The 24,583-nt window shown below is 42.5% G+C and overlaps 1 protein-coding gene and 1 long non-coding RNA gene across 6 annotated transcripts in view; one reads left to right on the top strand and one right to left on the bottom strand.

The window, feature by feature from the left end:
- Nucleotides 1–2,909: 2,909 nt before the first annotated feature.
- The window catches only part of Actn (alpha actinin), a 28,924-nt gene continuing 7,250 nt past the window's right edge, over nucleotides 2,910–24,583 (bottom strand). Inside the window, exons 1-9 of one of the 5 annotated variants that reach the window (XM_086969870.1) lie at nucleotides 19,686–19,782; nucleotides 17,936–18,077; nucleotides 8,717–9,145; nucleotides 8,407–8,528; nucleotides 7,143–7,302; nucleotides 6,084–6,910; nucleotides 5,241–5,898; nucleotides 4,818–5,009; nucleotides 2,910–4,460 (exon numbers count right to left, since the gene is read on the bottom strand). In XM_086969870.1, the coding sequence (XP_086825996.1) occupies nucleotides 4,396–4,460; nucleotides 4,818–5,009; nucleotides 5,241–5,898; nucleotides 6,084–6,910; nucleotides 7,143–7,302; nucleotides 8,407–8,528; nucleotides 8,717–9,145; nucleotides 17,936–18,077; nucleotides 19,686–19,751 (2,661 nt within the window). In that variant the 5' untranslated portion in view covers nucleotides 19,752–19,782 and the 3' untranslated portion in view covers nucleotides 2,910–4,395. Of the gene's footprint in view, nucleotides 4,461–4,817; nucleotides 5,010–5,240; nucleotides 5,899–6,083; nucleotides 6,911–7,142; nucleotides 7,303–7,664; nucleotides 7,751–8,406; nucleotides 8,529–8,716; nucleotides 9,146–14,023; nucleotides 14,182–17,935; nucleotides 18,078–19,685; nucleotides 19,783–24,583 lie in introns of those variants that run through there. The other 4 variants (XM_022839454.2, XM_022839456.2, XM_022839455.2 and 1 more) reach the window with 4 other exon arrangements.
- Nucleotides 14,238–15,905, top strand: LOC147753017 (uncharacterized). Its single transcript, XR_015312489.1, has 3 exons — nucleotides 14,238–14,443; nucleotides 14,653–14,933; nucleotides 15,092–15,905. It is a non-coding gene; the product is annotated as an uncharacterized LOC147753017 (long non-coding RNA).

Raw genomic sequence — 24,583 nt, 5'->3', positions numbered from 1 at the left:
ATGACGAATTGATAAGGAAACAACTTCTGTATTATAATAAAGTGCTCATATGGAATGTCTGCTTTGTCCATGTATTCAAAGCGGTATACACATCAGCGTTAAAAAGATGTTTCGTCTTCCTCTGCGTATTGATTAGCAATAATTGTGTAAATAGTAGGCTGTTACAAGCGTATCCTATGTACTTGAGATTGTAGCCTCTATAAGGACAAGGCAAACGGATGGCGTCGCCCTGAAGAGGAAGTGAGTTTGGTAATAGTGTCGAGTAGATTCGGACGTAAGTGATGGTAGTACCTTTAGTGGACGTCAGGACAACTTCTATTAAGAGGTATTCGCCGGAAATAAAATAATGGATGCAGCCTGATATCTTAAGTTCCTCAAGAGGTACATGGGCTGTTGGGACAGCAATCACTGCGTAGCGTCTCGTCTGATGATAACGTTAGACCTTATCGCCGTACTCCATTCACTGAAACTTCCCGGATTGAACTAAGAAATACCCAACTTTGGCTTCGACCCGTTTAGTATTCCGATGAAGATTTGTGTTTTTCGGGGCCTTGTATGCCCTAAGAAGGGCAACTGGTAGGCAAGTATACTCCACTATCGAATCATTATGAGAAGCCATAGATTGAAAAATTACATATGAGAACGTGAGTGGTGGGTATATAGCCGTCCAAAAGCTGCAGGAGCACTGGAATAAATCGGTAAAAACTAAAGGAGCACATCTAGTATATTAAAAAGTGCGGAACTCATTCAAAAGTTATTCAGTTTCAAAGTTTGTCGGATTTGCTTTTAATAGCCTAATAGAGCGGCACTGTTAATGTCTCAGCTTAAAGTTCCATGTACGATTTTTCCACCAAAATACGCACAGTCTTGGCTGGCCGTTCGAGCCTATTTGGCACTGGCCTTCTCGAACTCATCGGTGAAGAGCACTCCTCCATGGTGCTATCTGTATTCGGATACACAGGCAGTCTCACACGAGGTAATCTCAGGAACTTTCAACATCCTCGATTTCTCTAAAAGACGTGCAACAGGGCGAATAGATAAAGAACTGTTTCAGCTCAACAAAGTAGTCTTACAAACTGCGTCCATAACGCCAAAGCCGCCAGTGCAGTGCAAACCGTCATCAGTAAAATCACTCTTCTAGCGATCGACCGTTTTTTGAATGCCGGTGAAATACAACTTGTTAGATTCACCGATTTCGGCGAGCTAACTCTTGTCGTGGACACTGGATCGCGACACGTCACGAAGATTTACTTGGTCACGCTGTACAACTTCAGGAGTTTGGTGTTGATAAAGAAGTCGCCGAAATTCTTGCGTAGCCTAAGCGGAAATACTGTTCCAGAACTCAGGATCAATTGAAACAGGCTCATTATGTTACTGGCTAAAAACTCGTAGGAGCGGGATCATGGTCGCTTGGTGCAATTTATTGTTCTTCGAATAGTTCGCTCGGACTTCATCACTCGCTACCAGAAGGGTCGCTCCGTGAGTGAGACCACCAGAACTGAAGATTATCTTGGGCACTATGTGTTAGAGTACATATGAGCACAAGTCGGATCTTTTTCTTCATACCGACCTATGTTGTGCAGAGCCTCAAGAGAAACCATATAACTAGGGCGGGAATGCACCAGTCTTTCAGATGCACCAATAAATCCAAGGTTTTGTACAACATTAAGAGACGTTTTTTTAATGTGTACTGTTGGTTCCACATATTCGCTACTAAGCGGAGCATTAAGCATGAACACTTTCATGTACTGATTCTTAAGTGTCGATAAGCAGATCCCTCCTGATCTTAAACGACGGACCGTCGAAGTACAACAAAATCTTAACGGGCTAAATAAATAATATACTTATCTGCAATTTCATCCATTTGAAATTTGTACTCTTCATAATGTAATGTTTTGCCATGGCTGAACGTCGACACGATTGCATTATAGAAAAACACCGCTTCCAATGCCATGAAAGCAGGTATACTGTGGTTTACAAAAATTTGTATTTACAGATAGCTAAGAACTGCATCCTAGTGCAGTCGCCCGACTTACGGCGCCCTCTAATTGGCCGAACCTGAGCTCACTCTGGAGTGCCACACCCACAACAGCTATCTTATGCACATAACGACGCCAGTTGTTGAGCGCGAATCGCGTACTAGAGACCTCGTGGGTTTCGTGCGCAGAGCATAGTCTTCATGTCTGACGATAGTTAGACAATCACTAGCAATTCTTCTATTTCTTTCTAAATGAATTTAGTGAAATCTAGTCAAGAGTCATATTTGCTTTTGGGGTAATTGTATTGTCGAGTTTAAGGATAGCCTTGTTATATAGCTAACAATGATTAGTTTTGCAATCAGTGTTTTAATGATAAGGCATCTCTTAGCGACTATTATAACATACTGGACAGTATTGCCTTTTCTTACCTATCTTCTGTTGTCTCTTTGCTATGTTTTTGTGCTTCTTAAGTAATAGCCTTGTTATCGTAGCAGCTTATTTTTTTTTAGAAACTTTTCCTTTGAGAAATCTGTACGATTGAGCAGTGACTACTAAAGGCTCTGACTGTGATGGGCTCTCATAGATACCAGGAAATATCTTCTCCAATTTTCACTGAATTAGCGAAACATTGTAGCCAGGTGGCATAATCAGGAAGCGTCCTATATGACTGAAATTGTAAGAAGCGATACTAGAGTAGTTCATTAGTTATAAGTTTATTATTTCTAATTGCTATTTTTAAAGAAGATTTTTAAATCCCGTATTATACGAAAATACAATACCAGCAAGAAATCTCTTCAGATGAACGTATGCATTGTAAGATCTAGCTAGCAACACGCGCTGTATGTTTAACTGCTCTATTTATCTAAAACTTGACTAATATCCACTTTTTTGTTAATTACCTCCAAGCTTGATCAGGTAAAACAAAAAACATTTTTTACAACTTTTCCGATTGCGTTTATTAATGTAGGCAGCGAATGATCTTTCACATCATCAATATTATCATCCATTCATGTCTGAGAATAATTTGTTTATTTGTATTTTGCTTGAAGGTCATTAATCATAAATTGATCAGCTGCATGAATAAATTTCGTCGTTTATTACGGTGGCTTTCTCAACATAAGACATGCACACTCCCAGACCTCATAGCTGAGCAACTGCATAAGAGGCGAGCAGAAGTCGTTGTTCATACTATCTCATATTGTAAATGATCAGTAATCTTCTGTCAGTTTGCGGAGAGTTTTTATATTTCCCTAAGGGGAGAGTTTTTGTATTTCTAAGAAGTTCAGTTTTCTGACTATAACAAACAAACATCGCTGTTGCCCATAGCCACTGTCAAACGGGTCTATCTTCAGCGAGGCATCCTGGTTGTTTAGTGTTTCCATTGTTGTGTTTGTTCTTTTTTTTTGTAACGAAAACCGTGGCATTTTCTCTTTAAAGAAAGGAACGATTTACGTCGACGATTTTCTCGTGAGGATCCTTTTCTTCTTCTATCACCTCTTATTACTATTATTATAAATAAACACGACATTATATATGAATATGGGTTACCGTGACTGTCTGGATATTTCGCTTACTTTTCGTGCTACAGACGCCACTGTAACTATTAAAGGCTGAGCGCGTGCGTTTTTCATTTCCGTTTTACTTTCTCTTAGTTTTTCTTACGCGCCAAATGCATGCTTTTTCTCACATCGATGTATTTCCGAGCAATGAAGCGTAGTCTCTATCTTTCGCACGGTTTCTTTTGCTTCCACACTTGTCCTATCAAACCTTTGTTTTTAATTCGTATTTTTATCTTGTTCGATTAGGTGGTGTCACGTAGGTATTCAGGTTTTCCCTTATCGCGTCTCGACTAGCCTCAAATTGATCTAGCATTTTGAGGGCACTTAGCCACTGACGTTAGGAAACTTAGTCTTCAGGTAGGCAGTTATAGCTGTAATAGTTAAGTTTTCTTAATATGTTATTTTTCCCTTGTACTCACTTTCTCTTCCCCACGTGTTCCCACGGACGGTGTTTAATTCTTAGCGTGATACTGGGTTCTAGCTGAGCCAGACTGCAGGACCATGGGGGTTGCGGCGGAACTCTCACTTGTCACAATTCACGAATGACTGAGTGCACGAGTAATTAAAGCGACTCAATGTCTGTTTTCTCTCTTTCCTATCTGTGTATATATCCTATATATATATATATATATATATATATATATCCTATATATATATATATATATATATAAATTTTTTTTATTAAATAAGGTAGAAATAAATATGACTCGACTTCAGGGAAAGCTCTGTCTCATTCTTAATATGATGATTAAGTATGAGGTGTGGTTCTCGTAGTGTTCAGGTTCGATGCGATAGTTTCCGTTACTTCGATTAGGTTCGGCGGTGTGGGTCTTCTGGATGCTGAAACCTACGCCTTCTTAGAGGTCAGACTGGCCGTAGAGCATAGTGGCGAATGAGCGGTAATCCAGACCTCCGGGAGTACCTGAAATTATGGGGAGTCGAACAATCCGTCGGAAGCATTGGTTTTACTTTTACAAGTGTAGCTTCGTTCAAGCACGCGCATAAATACTATCGAAGCCTTAGTCTAATAGTGACAATTGACTTTGTGCCCTATAGCTGCCCAGATATCAGCTTCGTTTCCGATTAAACTCTTGTAGTATAGGTGCTGATCGATTGTCGGAAGCAGACAACAGCAAAAAAGAGCAATTAAACGCAAAGTGTATGAATTAAAGAAAATTATAAAAGAATATGCCACTTTACTGTTCAATCACGTCTCGGTTACTTAGGTTAGGATAGGTCCCATATGTCCTACGGGCAATAATCTTCTCTGAATACGTACCAGGATATGGCTTCATTCGACGAATGCAGTATTCGGCCTGGTCAGGCGGGAGTTCCCTTCTTAGCTCATCAGCCGTTATGTAGGGCTTGTCAGATGCAAGGATACGGAACGAATCAATAGTCTGCTCCGCAGTGTCGAGCTCTGTGTATTCTCTCGTCAGGAAATCCAAGAATGCATCAAAGTGTACATATCCTACAATGAGACATAATGGGACTGTTTGGTAAATTGTCGTAGAGTTAATGAAACGAGATAAAAGTTAACTTTATATATATATATATATATATATATATATATATATAAGAAAAGGAAACGTCAGGTATAAATCATTCTTCTCGATATGACTCATATCTCAAGCATAGAATATTATCGATATAATTGTGTTTGTGCTTGCACAGTCGGCAGCGAATCACTGTCGAAGCTCACCAGTCATGTTTGGATCAACAGAACCAAGAATCCTCCTGAATTCGGGCCCATCAGCGTTGCGGACATTATAACCAAGAGATACTAAGCAGCTACGAAATTCCTCTGGTGTTAAGCGACCGGTGCGTTTCTTGTCGAAGTGGTTGAACGACAGGCGGAATTCATTGAGCTGTTCTTGGCTGATTCCTTTAGCATCGCGCGTGAGAATCTGGTTCTCAACTTCGTTGATGTTGCGATGTACTGATGTAACTAGCTGTTCCCAGCCAACGCGTAGCGTCTCCATCGTGTAACTCGTGTACTTGTTCTCAAAGATGAGTGCCTCCTGTACCTGCTGGTGAATACGCTCGAGCTCGTCAAGATGAGGCCGGAATTGCACGACGGCATTGTCGTATTCATGCAATTTCTTGAGCTGAACCTCCAGACTGCCCTGCATACCCATGCCAATGGAGTTGACCGAGTCAATCTGCCGCTCGATCCATGGTCCCACCTGATTCGCCTTCTCAGCGAATTTTCTGCGCAAGTTCTCATTACATTGTTGGCGTGCAAGTTCATTTTGCAATGTGTGATCGCGTTGAGGCACAAGCTGCCTGGTTTCTGCCCATTTCGCCTGAATGAGGCCAGGGGTCAACGTCGTGTACGGATTTTCCAGGCCGCCAGGAATCTGAAAATGGTAGGTAAGCGGTTTTTACTTAATAAAGTACTATAGACTACATAGATGCGCATTTGGAACATTTACGTTCTCGGGCCAAGAGAGAAAGAGACTGAATAGGAAAACCAAAAACTGGTCTATAGGAAATTCAACCGACCTCAGTAATTCGTACAAATAAAAAAAATTGATCAACAAACCTGGTACTGTGTTGCCAGCGACTGAACTTGCTGCGAAAGTCCAATAATGTTCTGATATTCTCGGTCAGCCTCCCCAAGAGTGTTCTTGAAGCCTTCGTGCGCCTGGATAAGCTGCTGGATTTCTTCAACCGTGTGCACGATAAACATATCGACGAGGTCTTCGCACGCCTGATCGAGCCAATTATTAAAAGGAGCAGCACGCTTAGCAAATTCGAGATGAAGTAGATCAACCTTTTCCAGAATTCGTTCCGCCTCGTCCAAAGCCTGGCGGCGTTTCGCAGTCAGTGCGCCCAGACGGTCCCACTGATCGCAGATGCGCTTGCAGCGCGAATTAATAGAAGCAACATCATGATAGCCGAGCGCATTAAGCTCACGAGCAATAGCCGCTATTTGTTCGACCCGATCTTGATGTGCGGCCAGATCCGATTCAAACGCTTCATGCTTCTTTTTCATCGCCTTCATTTCGTTCAGCTTACAGTTGCGGAAATCATTCGACTGCAACATCGTCTCCTTGCCCTGAGTCCAATCCTCGTGTATGTCGCACTTGTGCTTGAATTTTTTGGCCAGATGGTCAAGACGCTCTAGGCGCATCATTTCCGAAAGGAGCCACTCTTCAAAGCCCTTCTCGGCTGACTCAAGGCCTTTCCAGGCATTGGTAATATCCGAAACCATTTTACCTTCGGACGGAATGAAGGCAGGTCGGCCGCCAAGGCGCAGCTTCGTCTGCAGAGTGTTGAAAGCCGTCTCCAGTCGGGCCTTCTGTTCGACCCGTGGAGGCTTGTGCTGGCGCCGATAACAGCGGAACTCCTCAAGCTTCTTCTGAGTACCTATATGTGAAGGTAGTGTAGGGGTGACATACATAATTGCTAACTACAATAAACTGATAGACGATACGTTGATGAAAAAGCCTACAAAAAGAATGGAGTTCTAACTAAAATTAAGCATATCGCCCTTGTTTTAGAATTAACTTCTGTGTGCTACAAATAGAGGCGTATTATTTTAGCGGAGTGCTAGCTATGTATCTATAACACATAGTTAAATGCGTCGACTTAATTGTACCTGGCAGAGTGTTATCCGTGGTTCGGTTTTGGAGCCAGGGGGTGGTTCGGCGAATCCATTCGAGCAGGTCAGACGCGAGGCGTTCGTACTCCTCCATCAGGCGCTCGTTATCCTGATTAACCTTGAGGACTTTGCAGATACGATTGGCCGCAGTCTCCGTCTATACTCGTGGATGGTTAAAAGTTCGAAAATGTTATACTTACTAATAACATCGAAAGCAATATGGATCGAACACATTCAGCAAACTTGGGAAGGGTCGCATGAAGAGCAAAAGATCAGAGCGCATGTAGCAACTATGATCCGTCAGTACGAAACAATGCTCGGTTTTTGCACTCTACTCAGCAAGAACGCCCAGATTCAATGCTGCAGTGCACACACAAAGACAAAGACAGAAGAGACTCTCTAGCTTCCTGGAATGCCTGAAGAGGCACACGGAGTTACTTTTATAGCCATGCCTTCGCAACAAGACGTGGCTGTTCAAGAAGTGGGAAGTGTCACGTCAGGTGTGATTGGGGTACGAACCTGAATCGCTCCGCTGAACACATGGTAGTACGATGAGATGTAAGTCATGATGGCGCGTTCGTCAGGCATAGCCGCACAGCCAACGTCTGCCACGCACAGCACACCTTGGTTAATTAATGAAACACGTCAAGCAGCATGCATTCTGCCTAATCATAACAAGAAAGGTCGTTGTAAAACCTCTTTTTTGCTTCGAGGCATAGGAGAGGCTAGAACGCGCACACATGTATGTTTTGTGAACACCTTTTCTAAAATTTTTCCGATCGGATTGACCGATGTTCAATACGCATCACACTGTACATAGGAATCTGCCACAAATCTTGCGTTCGGCCGTAGCCACGGTAGTTCTTTTCTCCACACCAAACTATGTTTAGTATTAAATACATGCTTAAGTAAAACACAGCAAACAGGCTAAAACTGCCGCAGCGCATGACGGAGCGTATTCCAGGGGGTTAGTTGATATTCTGTGATTACTAGCCGCTAGTCTCTTGATGAGATCAGGATGATCAGATCAGAGTGGATCCATAGCGGAATCTAATCCATTGATCGAAGCATGGACATTTTTCAGGTTGGTTACATGACGCGATAGCTCACGTCATCTCACGTGGGGTTGAGCGAGAGACTTTCAGCCGGAGGAAGGCCAAAATTTCGACCGTTTTCCTGATATAGGTCTCCAAGAAGAACGTTGTTTATCAGCCGGCATAGAGGTGTTAACATGGAACAAATGGTGGAGGTTGATGCTTACATCCCAAACGGGCTCATTAACCCAGTCCTGGCTTACGTGTTGCGCCCCCTGAAGCGCGTGATAGTAACACGAAACGTATGTCATCACAGCCCGCTCGTCGGGCTTCGCCGTATACACCATGTCTACAACGATAGTCGATTCACACAGCATTCACCTCATCATTATCATCATCATCACCGAGAACAATCTTTAGCCAATGCTTAAACTCCAATGCCGTTCCTTTGTAGACAATCGAGATAGGTTCAGTATCTTGTCTGATAATCTGATAGTATTGGCGATGAATCCAAGTAAAAACAACGACAACACTTACCCTCCGCGTCAAGCATACGCGGGATGTTAAGGTGCTTCTCTGCGACGTCGAAAGCGAGGTTCAAGTTGTGAATGGGATCATCCTTACGCAGCTTGCCGTAGTCAATCAGATCGGGCCGGTGCCTGTGGATGAGGGCGCAGAAGGCCAAGCCGTCCTTCCACGAGAGATGGAAGTTTTGCACGTTGACGTTCTTATACGGTGCCGTCTTGCGCTGACACCACAGCAGCAGGCCCTCCTTGGCAGTCAACTCCTCAACAGAAATGTCCTGGATGGCGAAACGCAGAATAATCGTCCAGATAAGACCAAGAGTGATCTTCACGTTTCCGTCGACGATTTCTTCGGCACCAATCGACACCAGCTTGACGCCTTTCGATTCGATAAACTCGAGAGCTTTGTTAACGTTAGCAATCTTATGGAAGCGCATCTTGCCTAGGGATAAACACATTCAATCAATTCATGTCAGGTAAAATTCTCTATTGTTAATGTTAGCCGAAAAAATAGGGTAAAAATTAATAGTTGTTTTAAACTTAACCTTTACACCCTCGATTTCGAGAGTGGATATTTTCCTATAAGTTAGTAAAAGTTGATGTAGCATCCCGATATTTTTGAACACGCTTTTAATTGATGCTCTTTTTATCAGTAGCTCATATGTTCCAAAAACGTTTTTGTTTATCAGCAGTACAGGATAGTAAAGACTAAAATAGGGTTATTATAAATGGCCATGGTGAGATTAAAATTTTCCAAAAGTAACTATTAAAATGGTATTGACATTTCTAATTCACATATATTCAACTATTTAATAAAAACAGTAATCAATCAACCAGCCTTCATTGTTGGACAAAAGAATCTCTTCAATAGCTTATTGTGTACTACATACAATCGCAACCTATGGTATTGTCTCCCATTGAATAAAAAACAAGCCTTTGGAACTTTTATCTTACGTAACTCAAACATATAATGTACGACGCTCCTTTTGTACCCGCACATTTTATATTGTCGATCTTATTGAAAAATCAAAATGAAACTGAAGACCCATGATTTTTTTTGTAGAGGCGCAACTTGTGAAATAGTTTCCTAGTGTAAACTTTTCTAAGTTCGTGGCAGCCTATTTATAATTCTAGCTAAGTCTTTGTTTCTAGTGTTGCCCACGACAAAATACTTTGCTGAAGTGCGCCTGCTATAATTTGCTTTACGTTCCGTTGCCTGACACAAATTGATGCGAATGAACACTTTGTTCCTATAATAGCTTCAGTCTGGAGTGATGCTCAGATCGAATCGTCACTCGCTAATTATAGCTTTATATAACTATAGCTATAATATATAACTTATTAATATGGCAGCTAACGTCACAAAATGGTTTGTGCTCTTTTCTACAAGATGCATACCCTCGAATACCACCCTTTGAATCCCTGGCTTACTGATACAAGTTGATATATTTTCGTTCAGCTCTAAATGCATTGCACTTCAACACGCGTTTTCTAAACTGAACTCAAGGGACACGCCAGCCAGAAACTTACAGCGTATAGATACTTTGTCGTTTGAGTAGTCTGCACTGTACTTCCGTACCAGCTAATGATAGAGCCTACTAGACGACAGTTGAAGAACAAGGTCAGTCCATAGCACCTTTAAACAATACGTTGTTCCTTCATTTCTGTAGCAATTGGGCAAAACGAGACATTTTACCTGACATCGATATCATCTATTGTTCTATGCGCACAACGTTTCAAACACTTTTCTGCAGGCGACTTTGTTCTCTATCTGTTTTAGGCCACAAAGACCTTTTTCTCCGGAAAAAGAGGGAAAATCCTTGAAGTATGCTCATCTACTCCTAAATTACTGCCAATTGCAGAGAAGACTCAGCTGTCAGGTGCCCTACAGACTGCCCGCAAATAACATTTTTAACACAAAGTACAGTTACAACGATGGTGCCCATCGCATTTAGCAACAAAGCCGCAGCCGTAACGGAAATTGTCTTTCTCAGCTTCGATTGCCCTTTGAAAAAGCTGCTTGTTCAAGCAAGAGCAGTCAAAACGGCAAATTTTAGCTCGGTGTCTCTCATCCGGCCTTTTTCAAGGTATTTCAATCACTTTCTAGTCGGTCGGTTCCCACATGAGTTATCAAACGTTTCACCGGTTCCCCCTTTATCGCTAGCTTTCCTTAGCGTTACTTCATGATTTTGTTCTGTTTATTTCCATTGAACAATAGGCTTTTACGCCCACAGCTGCCAATTTCTTAGCATTATTCCAATACTAGCTCTTGATATAGTCACGTACGGCTCGGTTAGTAAAGTAGCTGAATCTAGTAATTGAGAGAGCGACAAAACGCGACGCTTGTATCGATCTACTAATTAAAGTTGGCTCACAAATAAACGTCTTGTTCGCTTTACCTTCTATCGAATTTTTTAGAAATCTATAGGCTAAGCCCCACGAAGTTCTTGCGGTGCCTTTCGAAACAGTCGTTTCCAAAACACCGCAAAAAGGTCACGGTACAATCGACGATGGTGAATGAACGCGCGTATCATCCCTTCACCCCTCTAGATAATGATTGCACAAGTCGTTCCAAATAACCCCATCGCGCATCTGATCGCTGATCATTTCGTCAACTGCAGGAGCAACACTGTACAAGTTTTGCGGAAGCTGCAGATGACTGGGGTACTCAGGTCCCTATGCTTACTTTTGCCAGTTGCTATGTCGTTGGTACTGAAGCGAACCAAAACGAATCAAGAACCGGAGCTGTCTACGAAAAAAAAGATTGCGCAGGTTCTCAGAAGGCTATATAGTCTCGGTGATCATGCAGAAGACGTCTCCTACGTTTAGTTTTTCTGATAACAACAGAGTGTGCCGTTTAGATAGCTATAGAATCGCCGAATCGTAATACGATAGACGCTATTTTCGCAGTCATTGTTAAACTTTGATTATCAATCTTTCACCGGTGCTCGGTCGATCAGTGAAGTGAGAATTGGCGTTAACAGCTGACAAAATAATGTATCGTTCCAATCAGTTGAAAGTACCCTTTGGCTGGCACCAGTAGCGTTCTGTATGCACAGTTTTCCCCATGTAGACGATAGTGGGCCACTTCAATAAATAGAACTATCTTCTATGTCTTTCGTGGTTGAGTTATTTTCAGCCATTAACAACTGTCCGGTACCAATTCACTACAACTCAATTCAAAGTTCAAAAACTGCATTCACCACGGGACATGCGCTAACGGTCCATTATAATTTCGACACCGGCTGTGAAACCCTTTTTGCAACAGACTTGCGCGTGTGAGCCAAGCATGACAAGGACCAACTTCAACTCCGACTGTTGCCTGCCATTGTTACACTGATAAGATAAGGCATGGACGCATAACAGCGAAACATGTCACGACTGACATCAGCAGAAAGAAACTATATCAACCACTGCTGCAGCAGCAGCAGCAGAGGCGGCATCTTGGTGGTAAGCTTTGCTTGAGATTTCGTAGCCATCTGTCGCCATTTATAGTGTTTCTGAGATGTGCTTGAGGCTTCGAGGTATTTCGCTATTCCAGCTTTGCGTTCATATCATCCGGACGAAGCACATCATCTTTGTCAGATGCAGTAGTGCGTAATAGGACCGTCACGGGCACTCGAGGACACCAGACACGATAGGTCAGCCCGTTGTGCTTGGAACAATAAACAATAGAGTTGCTGTTGTGTATGATGATGATGATGGAATACCTCTATATCAACGTTTGTAAACGATGAACATATTGGGTTGTGTAGTCCTGAATTGGACCAGTGGACAGGCGTCCTAAACTCGACAGGATTTATCATGCCTTTTAGTCAAGAGAGACAAAAGGACGAGAGGATAATCCATTGAATACACCCTACGGTACCAGCCTACGTTGATTTTTATGCGTTCTGTTAATGAATTCAACATCGTAGAAGTTCAAAGAACTTAGTTTCACTTCCTCAAGCTAACAGATGAAGATCTAATAATAAGAAAGGGAACTCGAACCGGGCAAATGCACCAAATGGCCGCAACCGTTACAGCGAAACAAATAGCATCAACTTTTCATTAACACTCATTTACCTAAGAAATGACATCTCTGAATGTGTAATATAGACACAATAGTCCTATCATAGCGTACTGCGATGTCTCTTTCAAGGTTCGTCGGCCTGATCACCCTACCCTGGATCGCCTTTTTCGCATTAAAACTCGTATTTAAGCACAAAGACTGCTTACTTAGGCTATTTCAACCAGGTTATAACGAGGAACATGATAGCGCCAATTGGCCTGCCAAGTAATACAACAAGTTTCGTGCTTACTCAAGTTTGTTTTTTTTTTTGTCAGAAAACGGCCAGCAGTTTTGTCGTCCTGCTAATAGCACTAATGTTGCCTCTATGACAACGGCCTAATCCGCTCTTACGAGAAGGTTCGAAAAGAAGGGAGTGTAATCGATTTCGGTGGGCTCCTGATTTGATACTATAAAGAACTTATTTCAAATAACAAAACTTGCGCACTTCGGCGATAAGAAATATATCGTTTCGTTACCCAAAATTGCTGGCAATGTTTCTGGCTGATTATTTAAAAAAAAATTCCCAACAGAATAACGGATTTCAAGTGGCCTTTTCGTCTTTAGAGCCACTATATGTTTTACAGCTCTGGCGAACTTTTAAACACGGTTACGTTGACATTAGATGAAGCAAATATTTTTTTGACGACAAAACTTCAAATGCTAACAGCTGCACGCATCAAAAACCGACCCACTTTATGGCAAAGACTAACGTTTATGAGACTCATTGCATAAATATGATGTATATTAATTTCCGCTGGAAGCGCAACTCAGTGTTGCACTGCTGTTAATAATAGGTTCGTAGGCGTAGGCGTAGCAGTGGGCGGATGCACGGCTAATTGATACGCCCGTCGTTCGTTAAACTAACGTTTCGCTTTATGTTATTAACTTACTTGCTGCTTAAAACTTGTATATACAAGTTTTAAGCATTTACATTTTCAGTGGTAATAAATACTAATTCATAATAATAACAACAACTCATCGATACCATTTGATAACCAACTCGATCACACCTCCTGAATCAGTTCTATCCCACAATATTGTGCCCACGGCCATTCCTATAACCTGATTATATCAGACGATATTGCTCCTGAATAGAAGATCTATTCGACCGCAGCCCTATCCACCGCACCCCTACCTACATTAAAGCACAGGTTCTAATAGTTTTAGAAAGCTTTAAAAATATCAGCATCCCTGTTATTAGCATTTTATCTATTGTATTTAATCATTGCTCTCACAGTGGCTCTAATGAAAAAATGTTCTATCGCCTACCCAGCAGACATGACAGATCAGTAATATTGCCGGTTCTCAGAGTAATACCAGTGGCCGCAGTTGTACGAATGCGTGTCCGCATGCCATCTCCACAAGGGCTACAGGCTACCGGCTACAAGCAACTTTAGAAATTGCCATTATGTTCATTATCACCGAACAACGAAAACTGACACGGGGGCAAAGCTGAAGTTCCTAGCGCTGGTGTCTCTGTGTTTGTGTTGGCGCTGCTGTCTCGGTCTATCTATCGTCTGTCACCTGCTCGGCCGCGTTCGTTTATTTGAACTATAGTGCGCGGGCGGCATTGTCGTCATTAGTATTGGCAATGAAAACGCAAAAAATGCGCGTCACCGATCACATGAGTAAAAGGCGGGCATGCAATGTGCGTCAGGTATCATCTCACATGAATACAAAATTATAAAGGTACGTTGAATCAATGAATCCCCCTGCCAGCAGAATGAGTTGCCTAAACAACAATAGCAATAGCAGTAATCATATATCAGAAGAGGCGCACCGGAGGCTGCAATCTTGTATTCAGTGGTTTTCTTGTGGACAAGTGGATTACTAGTGGAACAGTGAGGTCCGACAAATCAAACATGATATGCCCATTTATGTTTTGTCTATTTCGGCAGAAGGGAAGAGAGAAGCATATTTCAGCCGGAAAGCCTTGTCAAAATCGCCAGATCAGCTATCTGTAGTTTTCTGATAGTACTGAAACGCCTCAACACGACTATGCAACGTTTGTGTGAAAAAATTGTATGCCAGTTGGAATTATTTCATGCGTTTGAACGATACCAACAAGGCCTACTTGTGGAAACGAACGAAAGGTAGGCATGACGCCCACAGCTGACCTATTCTGTCAGCTTCACCAAAATCAACACCCATTAAAAAGGATTCGCAGTTTAAATGAAAGGTGGGTCTGTTACAGTGACTATATCTGTCTGAACTAATTTCTTACAATTCGATGGCTTTTTATGATTTTACAGCTTAATGGCTAGCTCATTCTGCATTGGGGTGAATCGCTTAGTGTGATATAGCTTCCATTGTCGATTTTCTTACTTCCGCTTCCAGGTAATAGGTCCTAGTTGTTAGTCCTAGTTGGCAGCTGATATCTGCTATTATACCTAGCGACAATTTCGTGCAAGAATTGACTGGCACATCGTGGGGTCTTCTAAAAGCTGTCCAGTATTTCTGCTTCGAATAGGCCAGTCACATTATCGCTGTTGACGAACGAATAATATTGAGATGTTCAACCCCCCAGAAAATTGTTTAATTCTATTCCTTGGAAGTGCTCGTTCCTAACTGTTATCTGATCAGCAGACAGCGTGAAGTGTACGTGAAGTTTTCCAATGCCCCATCCATTTTAGCGGGCCACCTACTAACAAGATAATAGCGCAGTCTTATGAATAAATGGAATTTGGCGCGCTGCAAGTCCTAAGCCACACAAGTACTTACCAGCCTTTTGAAGTCCAAGCGTGGGAAGCAAAATCTGCTAAATTGCTCAAACGAAAACACTAATCAAAATTTAAATGGACAAAAAAAACGCAGTGCAACGGCCTCTGCAGTGCATCATCGGTAAAAACACATCAATGAAATATACCTGGGTAACAAATACGTATCACAACGCAACAAGAGGAATAGTAATTTCCCAACAAATAAATAAAGTTAAGCTAGAGCGAAGTTCTTTTCTCTTGGTCCCTTAAATAATATCTAACGAGTGTCTATTCATGGGTAGCAGTCTTTCAACAAAAAACACGATATACGCATAATAGAATGCCAAAAGGCATTAATAATACATCTACATAACTGCGAGATCCTTTGAAAGATTCTAACTCAGTTTCATTTTTTGCACAACAAAAAAACCGGCTTCCTCTAATTACCAAAAACCGATAAGTCACCACCGTCAATAAAAAATAGCTCAAGCAAAAATAAACGTTACTGAATTAATCTGCCTGTGATCGCTTAGTGTCAAGGCAACAATTAGACCGATCTACCTATAGTCGCATACATGGTCAAAGGGTCCATTGCAATATATCGTAGCCGAGAACCATCGAGAGTCGGTCACTCAACAAGCTAATGACCGATCTAACCAAGAGTATTTGTTAGCAGGTGTTGTGGCGTCCCGTTCAGTTTCCCCGCCATAAAATGCTTAAACATTTCCCATCTCGAGGTTTCACAGGCCGCAGCTCCTTACGTCCAGTTTTTCCCTCGTTTTTTGACGGGTACCAACCTCCAACGCGATCGCCGTTAACGTTGCGTGTGCTATATGCTGCTTCAAAGAGCAGCGCCTCATCGTCAAGGTTCCCTACCCCTTGCCCCGCTTCCTTTTCCGACCTCATCAAAATGGATTTTGCATGGGGCAAGAATTCCGCGCACGTTAAAGCTGCATTAGTGTTAACGCTATCATAAAATATGCTCTTCTTTAGCTCTCAATTAAATCAGTCGGTAGTCGAAGACTTGAACGATCTGTTGCTTGTATATATTAGAAGTCTTGCTTTGCCGGTGTCGAGGTTTAGGTTCTAACATTGGTCTGAGGCAGCTCGAATGGCGTTGTCAACAATATACAGCAGTATCAGATTCAAAGTTTGATTTACTTGTTCCAAGTAGAAACATGGCAACCTAAGACATCGACTTGCAATGGGAGCTTAGCAAAGAAACTAGTTCACCAATGGAAGGCATAAACGGAGAGCAATGAGTAACACGTGCTCGAAGTATTTGAGCTATGACTAAAGCCGCTTGTCAGTGGTACATATTACGCGACAGAATGGCAATCGCCGAGGGCAATCGCTTTTGTTACTTTTACCAACAAGTGGAATGAATCGATATAGCAGACTACGAGCAAGCCCTCTAGGATTCTATTTTATTGTAGTAGGTGGTCGGTCTGACGAAGGATTATTTTCACCTCCGCCTACTGATTGAGTACTTCAGTTGTCATGCCCTATGGGGTGGGCTGCGCGGTTCGCAACAAGACATCCAAACGAGGCAGTCAGACATCACCTAGCTGGAGTATCAAAAATTCCAAAAGGGTATCAAAAAAAGTATTTAGATAGAATAGTTCACGTAACAGTGAAAAACCAATCACATCAAGTGTGCCGCTATGTCGAGTGATAATGGCCTGAATTTTGATAAATCCTTACACCCTAAAGCAAGATCTTGTTTAATCATGTAATAAGAAAAACCTATATTACTTTTAATGGTGCAATGGTCATATCTGATCCTTTGTCGATAAATACTGGTTATATAATTGGCCATTATGAAGGCACTTATTCTAAGTGTCGTCTACATGAGTATTTTGCGACCGAGTCCAATATGATTATCATTTCGAAATAATCTATTTGCCGATAAAATTCGTTATATTATGGTCGACAAATCTACACAAGTTGCAACTGTAACGTTTCCAGCCATTCAGTACCTATTTCATCGATATGTATAAAATAAAACGATTTTAACTTAAAACGAAGTTACTAAAGTAGACATATCTATAGTAATAAGCAGTTTTGGTGTGGCGGTCATACGAAGCCAGAACTCTTTCTCGCATCTGAATGACGGATGTTTTTGTATCCTTCAAGTAAGTAGGTGGACGTCAGATCATGCTTTTTAAGAAAGTGTTTGACATTTCAGTACAACCACGCAAATAACCGCTGTTTGCTATTGCTGCTACTGCTCCATCATGTAGCCTAAAATAAAGGCTTACTCCAAAATTTCTCTCAGACAGATACGTCACTCACGTTCATACTGCGTCATAAGACATTTGCAACAATTATCTATTGTGTGATCGGTCTGCGCCGCAGGATCGAATTGAATAGTGTAGTAGGCGCCATATAATGGCCATAAAGACAAGGTGCGTCAGCGGCCTCGCTTACGTTAAATTTATTGTTTTAGGAGTTGGGCCACTGTGCAAGTTTATCTACTTACCTCTGTCCGGTTTTCCGAGCGTCTCGCCAGAGATCACTTCTAGCAGGAGCATGAGCTTTAAACCGTTGCGGAAGTCCTCTTCGATGTTGTCGATCTGCGTTCCCGCCTTCCGCAGATGCGAGTTGCACCATGCCGTAAATGTCTGTAGAGAAGAAATAGCGACTTTTCATTAATTACAGGGCAAATACTGTACACTCGGTAATTCTGTATACTCAAAAGCATCTGTCCTTGGACAGGACGGCATCTTGTTCTTTCAACAAACAATGATGCCAGCGCACGAGATACCTCCGTCACATCATCGACTTCTGTGAAGTTTGAAATTAGTAGAAACAAATTAACCGAATTGCTCAGTCACACGAAGCCACGTCTTTTTCTCGCACGTTTCTGAGTATCCTTTTATGTAATAACATACCTTCCAACATTTTTCGAGTTGTTTGTCTGGCTTTCCTCTAACACTCGTGTTGTGCATATTAATATAGATCTAAGCTAACGGCTCTATCTTTGCAAAATCGCACCACCCGTGGTCGTGGTCCATCCATTCAAAAGAATATCGCGAACGACCTTGATGTCTTTAACAGTGATGTCATGTCTTTAATGATCGCTGGCCATTGTCCATTGGCCTAGAACAGAGCGAGGCTGTCGCCTGTTTGTTTCGTATATGCTTTCATTCATTGCGCATAGGCAATTGGCTGTCAGGCATCACAAATTTCTCTCTAGAATTCAATTGATTTATTGTACAATAACTAGTTGTAGTTCGATGCTGTGTCTCGTACATAAGGTGTTCTAGCTACATGTGTGTAGCAGCTAAAACAGCTTATCGAGAAAAAGAAGGGTCTACGCTTTACCCCCCAATATTACTTTGCGCTACCCATTATCATATATATTAATTAGGAGGTTTACAGGTAATTCCGACGACAACCTAGCGTGGTACGATATAACTGCAGTGTTGTGCTGATTACGCTGCTAGGTTGCCCTCACGTCCAATGCAACGCGCTACCTATTTTCTTTGTCACTTGAAACAGTAAGAGTACGAACAAAAGTTGAAAATTCAATTTTTTTCAGATTATTCCTAAATATTACGAGGGCACGCGAGTCCATATGTTTCTCCGGAACCATACTCAGATGTATTCATGTATGTTTTTGACATTTGCAGCTTTGATGCTCGTTATAGTTACAGCAGGTATTAAAATCCAGCGGGTATTGTCACGGGTGTGCCCTTTTTTCCCCAAGCTCTACCAGCAATACGGTACTGGTGGTATCATACCTGTCTTTATTTATGTGTCAGGCGTTTCGCGTATCACCATTACCGCTTAGAATGCAAACTGCTGAGCGCGGTAAACCCTGCCCACGATCCGACCGAGCACTCTGGCTGACATCACTGGAAAGAGCAATGAGTTGACATACAAAGCGGCAGTCGTTCCCTCCTTCGTTGCTTCTCAATTGACGCTTCCGTGTCCACAGGCTCTTGCCTACCTCAGCGCCCTCAAATATACGATTCAATTGAATGGTACGCTTTAGCGTTTTCGCTATTCAGCCATTCCTTTTAGGCCAGGCCGCGCTAGCATCGCCCATCGACAGAGCGTTGATAACGCCTCTGGTGAACCTTTGAGTATGCACGTACCGACTATCTGGCGCGGTATCGACACGGAAGCAAACATCTGATGCCATAAAGGCCGCCTAACCATGACGTTTAGCTACTTGCGTTTTTTTCATTATTTGCATTTAATTCTCAGAGCCTGACGAACTTTACCTTTGGATGCTGTTGCAAGTCCTTTCCAGATTTCCTTGCATCACCTGCTGCCGGAGTCGTTGTCATCTCTTAATAACGAGACATTACGTTTCAATTGTATAATGCTATCAGTCGTTACGGAGGCCTCATGATGTTATATCCGGTTAGCAATCTACCTCGGTGTGCTCCTACTTGTTAAAGGTCGTAGCCTGTCTCTAATTGTTCGGTAAATTGATTGTATTCCCCAGTTAGAACATCACGTTTGAACGTCCCGTATCGTCGCTAGACGTTCCATTCAGACAGACGACAGTCTTCTAGCACGAGATGAAATCTATCTACGCTTGGGCTCGAATCTAGACCACAACGTGTCCCGAAGGCATATACGTTGCCCCCTAAGCTATCAAGGGGATTGAACACGAAACCCTAATAAACGCGCAGCCGACAAAAGTGTATACGGACATTGGGCACTGGAATATGCGACTTGATTGCCTGATCGGTAACTTATTTATTTATTATTAAGTAAATATATCAGCATTCGCTTCTTTTAGATATAAAATATTATTCGAGTTTACTCCTAAAGTAAAGGGTCTTGGAGCGCTGAGTATAAAAAAAGCATAATGAGTAATTAGTTCAGCAGTTAAGGAAAACAAGAAGTTCCTTAGAAGTAGTCACTGAGACAATTTCAAGATGACTAATGGTCTGCACGAAGCCAAACATCATCTTCGAGTTTTCCCGGCAGCTAATCCATGTTGATATCACTTGGTTAGTCATCCGAAAATTTCCCTCGGAAAAATGCCGTTTATGACAGTTCTAGTTATTCCAGAGCCTCAAGTCTGAACAGCCAAAGGTAGCGTATTAAGCTCACACTAAAGTCCATACATTGAAATAAAGTATAGCTTAATGCCTTCAATGTAACCTCAGCGTAGCGCTTCTAGCCGTTCGCTTATCCTGAACACAGCAGCCTATGCTTCACTGTGACCGAATACAATCAAACGATATACCGTAGCGGCCAGCGTGTCTTCTTTCTGTAATCACCGATATTAAACGATGCAGTATAGTCAGATATAGATATTTATTGTTCCACGTAAATTCAGGTGTCTGTCATGACGCCTTTTTCGTGCAGGCCCGCGCTAGGCCTGTGTGGAACGTTTCCCATAGAAAAATGTTCGGATCTGCGCCTTACCAGAGTTCCGTGTCTATATGTCAACCAGTTGGCTAGACCCAGTAGAACTTTTCAGATGTTCTGGTTACTTTGCACGCCCGAAGGGGAGTCTACTGACCCAAAAAATGGGCCCAAAGAGAGCTAAAAGGGAACATCGACTAAGGTGGCTCAAGCGGGACTAGATTCGTTTGTCATTCATCGACTGTTAAACGTTGGCCGCTGCAGCGGCCATTAGCGATTGGCATTCGCACGAGGCGAGACAAATACGTTCTGTTTGAAGCTACCGCAAGCACTAAAGGACGACTGCCGCTGCTTGGCGCAAACATTAGCGCGGAAAGTCAGCGAAATTAAGACAAAAGGTAACTGACCCTTAGCATGCACCCGATCGGTCGGGTCGTTATTAGCCGACGGGACCTTTGCTTCAGGTCCGGTAGAGCAGGTAACGCCTGAAGTTGGATAGTCGATCACAGATACGAAATATATGTGGTGTATACTTGTTACGCTAATTATTTAAATACATTTAGCTGTTTCACACAACAAACATGTTTCCATTCCTATATTTGTTATTAATAATATCAAGCACTGGAGAAAATGTAATTTCTTTCACTAAAAATATGCGAGTTCCTTTACTATATCGTTTCCTAAATTTCCCAGCGCTTTCTTTAAAATTAGTTTTGGAATACTTCGGGCCATTGCACATAGAGACTTACGACAAATAACACGTTACCATTGTTCGTTCGATGGCGAACATTTGCAATAATCGCAAATCATTTAAAATAATGTAGCTCTATCACTAATAACTGAGCTATTCTTCAATCGGAATCTGTTTCGTCTAGCAGAAATGTTTCGACCCCTCTAAGGCTAAAGCTACTGAGTTATCACGATAGTTTTTACTTGCCAAGCAAACCTCTCACGCTACCCAGACTAAATGTTGAGTCCGTCCGCACGATGTAGGCGCCTCTGGCGGCCAATTTCGGCGCTTCCGAGCTAGTAACTTACCAACAGATTATACTGAAGCGGCTCATTCAAGCAATGATATCCCGTCAACTCTAAGAATCGTTCGATTGAACTCCGCTCTGTTCGCCTTTCTCTGGAAGATGACTCATTGATTGTTGCTGCTGCGTCCGGGCCGGCAGTGTTATCTTATCCCACCATTTACCGGCTTCATTTTCCAGCCAAGGATCTTGTCCAGTGTTTCAGTGGCGATCTGGTAAGGGGCTAGATTAGAGCAGAATGCGAGCTTCGCTTAGCGGCTCTGAGCTAAACGGCGGTAACTGAGCTGCGACAATCTAAATGTACGCGGGGGCAGAGAAAGACCAGGGACTGACGCCAGCCCGAATACCCATTGGACGGAGACGCTGGTGTCTGTCCAATCTTGATGGACCTACGAGGACTCTATCACCACAACAATATCACATTTGTTCCTCATTACCGCCAACGTTCAGTATGAAGAAGGCGGGCAGACGCTTGGAGAAGAGTTTGAACCTTGCTCTGACTGATATAGCGGCGTCTGTTCCTTTTGCCGTGCGCGATGTGCGATACCACAGACAACCACTAACAGAACTTCGATAGATCAACCCTGTTCAACAATCAAAGCTGCTAATACTACCCTAGCAGCCAGGCAGATAGTGGATTGTAGATAGAGCACGCTTGATCTCTGTGCTGTCGTTCGAATATATATGTTGGCAATGTTAGCTCAGCTGAGTCAAACAACAGACAGCGAAATCGTTAAAAATACAAAAGATTTGTAACCTTTGCTTCGTAGTACAGTAATAAATAGTAATGAGAATAATAAAGTGGTTCTGCTAGTAATGGCGCAAAGCCCAACCTTCTCCATGACCCTTCTGTTAGAGGCATATTTTGATACCTTTATGCAGATTAATTCTGCCAATTAAACCTCAATGTCAGCTTAAATCTCGCTAGACTCTACATCTCAAAGGCACACTGCTTTTCCGATGGAAGCTAAAACTACTCCAGGGACTTGCAACTGCCTCACCTGAAGCTTCTTTGAATTTGGACATTTTCTGAAAATACCTGTGGTAACAATTGCCCTTAACGCTGCTGTCCCGTCACAGTCCCGGGCACTCAGTGTTCTCAGATACGCACAAAACACACAGCCTAGAGTATAGCCCGCACAGACAGAGAAGCGTGAAGTCTTTTCCTGTAGGGATCGGTTTCATTTTTTGCTCTCGCTGCCGCTCTTCGCTCTCACGCCGCCATTGCGACAAAGAGGTGCGAGGTGTTGCAGCCACCTCGACGTTGCCAATAGCTACTACTCATGAAGACTTTACGGAATAGCAGGTGGCTCCCACACGACCGATACGCTTATTCTTTTCGACAACCGTGCCGACAATAGCGTCAGTCAATTGTCGCAAGGCGAGGGGCAGGAGGGGACGAGGACGAGGTGCAAGCTTACAGGTGCCGCTACCAAAAACGCCGCGGCTTACTTCAACTAATAGGTGTATTCGGCCGACAAAACATAAAAACGTTCTTCCGGAAGATTCGGACACACAGTCGGCAATGGCGTATCCTCTACCTAAAAATAATCTGTTGTTTGCCGTTGGCGTAACGAAAACACGCAGGTACAACGTTTGCATACAAGCACCATTGGTTAGTTGCTTCTGCTTCATGGCGGTCCCATGCGCCTCTTTCTTTTCTATGGTTCTTTCTTAGCCAAAACGGTGTCTTCGCTAACGGCATGCAAGGTACTGATTAAGCTCAATGCAGTATAGAGATCTGGACGTCGGCCTATCTGGACGTTAAATAAACGTTGAGATCTATTATATGATAGTTTTTTTTTTGCTGACGGAGAAGCTGTAACAGGCCCCCAAAAAAACGTAGCATTGCTAGGCTATGTAATGACTTTTCTTAAAGCAACTCCAAGAAAGCAATTTATAGCAGCTGATTTTGCTGTAATTTATACCAGAATACGGTATAGGCCTTCGTCGGTTTGTATAGGATCGTATGTTTCACTTCGCTTGTAGTTATTGAGTGGGTGCCATCGTTTTTTACATCTTCTCAAGTACTAAACGGACATTTGGATGGATCTTTATGTCGCTTGATGTCTACTGATATTGTATTAAATGTCTTCGCGTGTGGTGTCGCCTATCATCTTTCGAGGGCTCCCTTGACAACTATATCCTGCCTTCCAGGTAGCCGTTAGTAGCCGGCACGGAAATTTCAATGTATTTGTTGAACATTTCACCATGAAATCCGTTCAGCGAAGATGATTAATCCGTACTTTTGATGGGTGTAACACGTACTCAGGCAGTTCCCTGTCGTGAGAATTGCTAGATAATAGTATACGGTATATATATATATATATATATATATATATATATATATATATATATATACGTCTACTAGGTATCGTTGGTTAGGTCTAGCACAGCGTCTAGTCACGGCCTAGCCCGTGTGTATTTAGTTCCAAACAAAAGGGAAAGCTCGACAGCGGTAAAGCCTACCAGGTCGGAGTGGGTCGAATACTCATTCCTGTACCTGAGCGGTACCCTAATGGCTTGTCATAAATAACTGTTACTATAAATGAATAGGCCAACGCATTGGGCGACTATTTAGTAAAGAATCCAATTATGGCCAATTTCGTATGTTCGAACTACTATAATGCCAATTGTTTCTGGTTTCAACATTTAATAACGGTTGTTTATTAAATTTGATGGTTCGTTTGAGAGTAAATAGATGAGTAACCTCGGCCGAATTTCTTGAACTAAGCATTTATAGGACGCTACGACTGTCATAG

This window comes from Varroa jacobsoni, unplaced genomic scaffold (genome assembly GCF_002532875.2).
Source record: "Varroa jacobsoni isolate VJ856 unplaced genomic scaffold, vjacob_1.0 scaffold_802, whole genome shotgun sequence".
In the NCBI taxonomy this organism is placed as follows: domain Eukaryota; kingdom Metazoa; phylum Arthropoda; class Arachnida; order Mesostigmata; family Varroidae; genus Varroa; species Varroa jacobsoni.
This window is presented reverse-complemented; position numbering and strand designations above follow the sequence as displayed.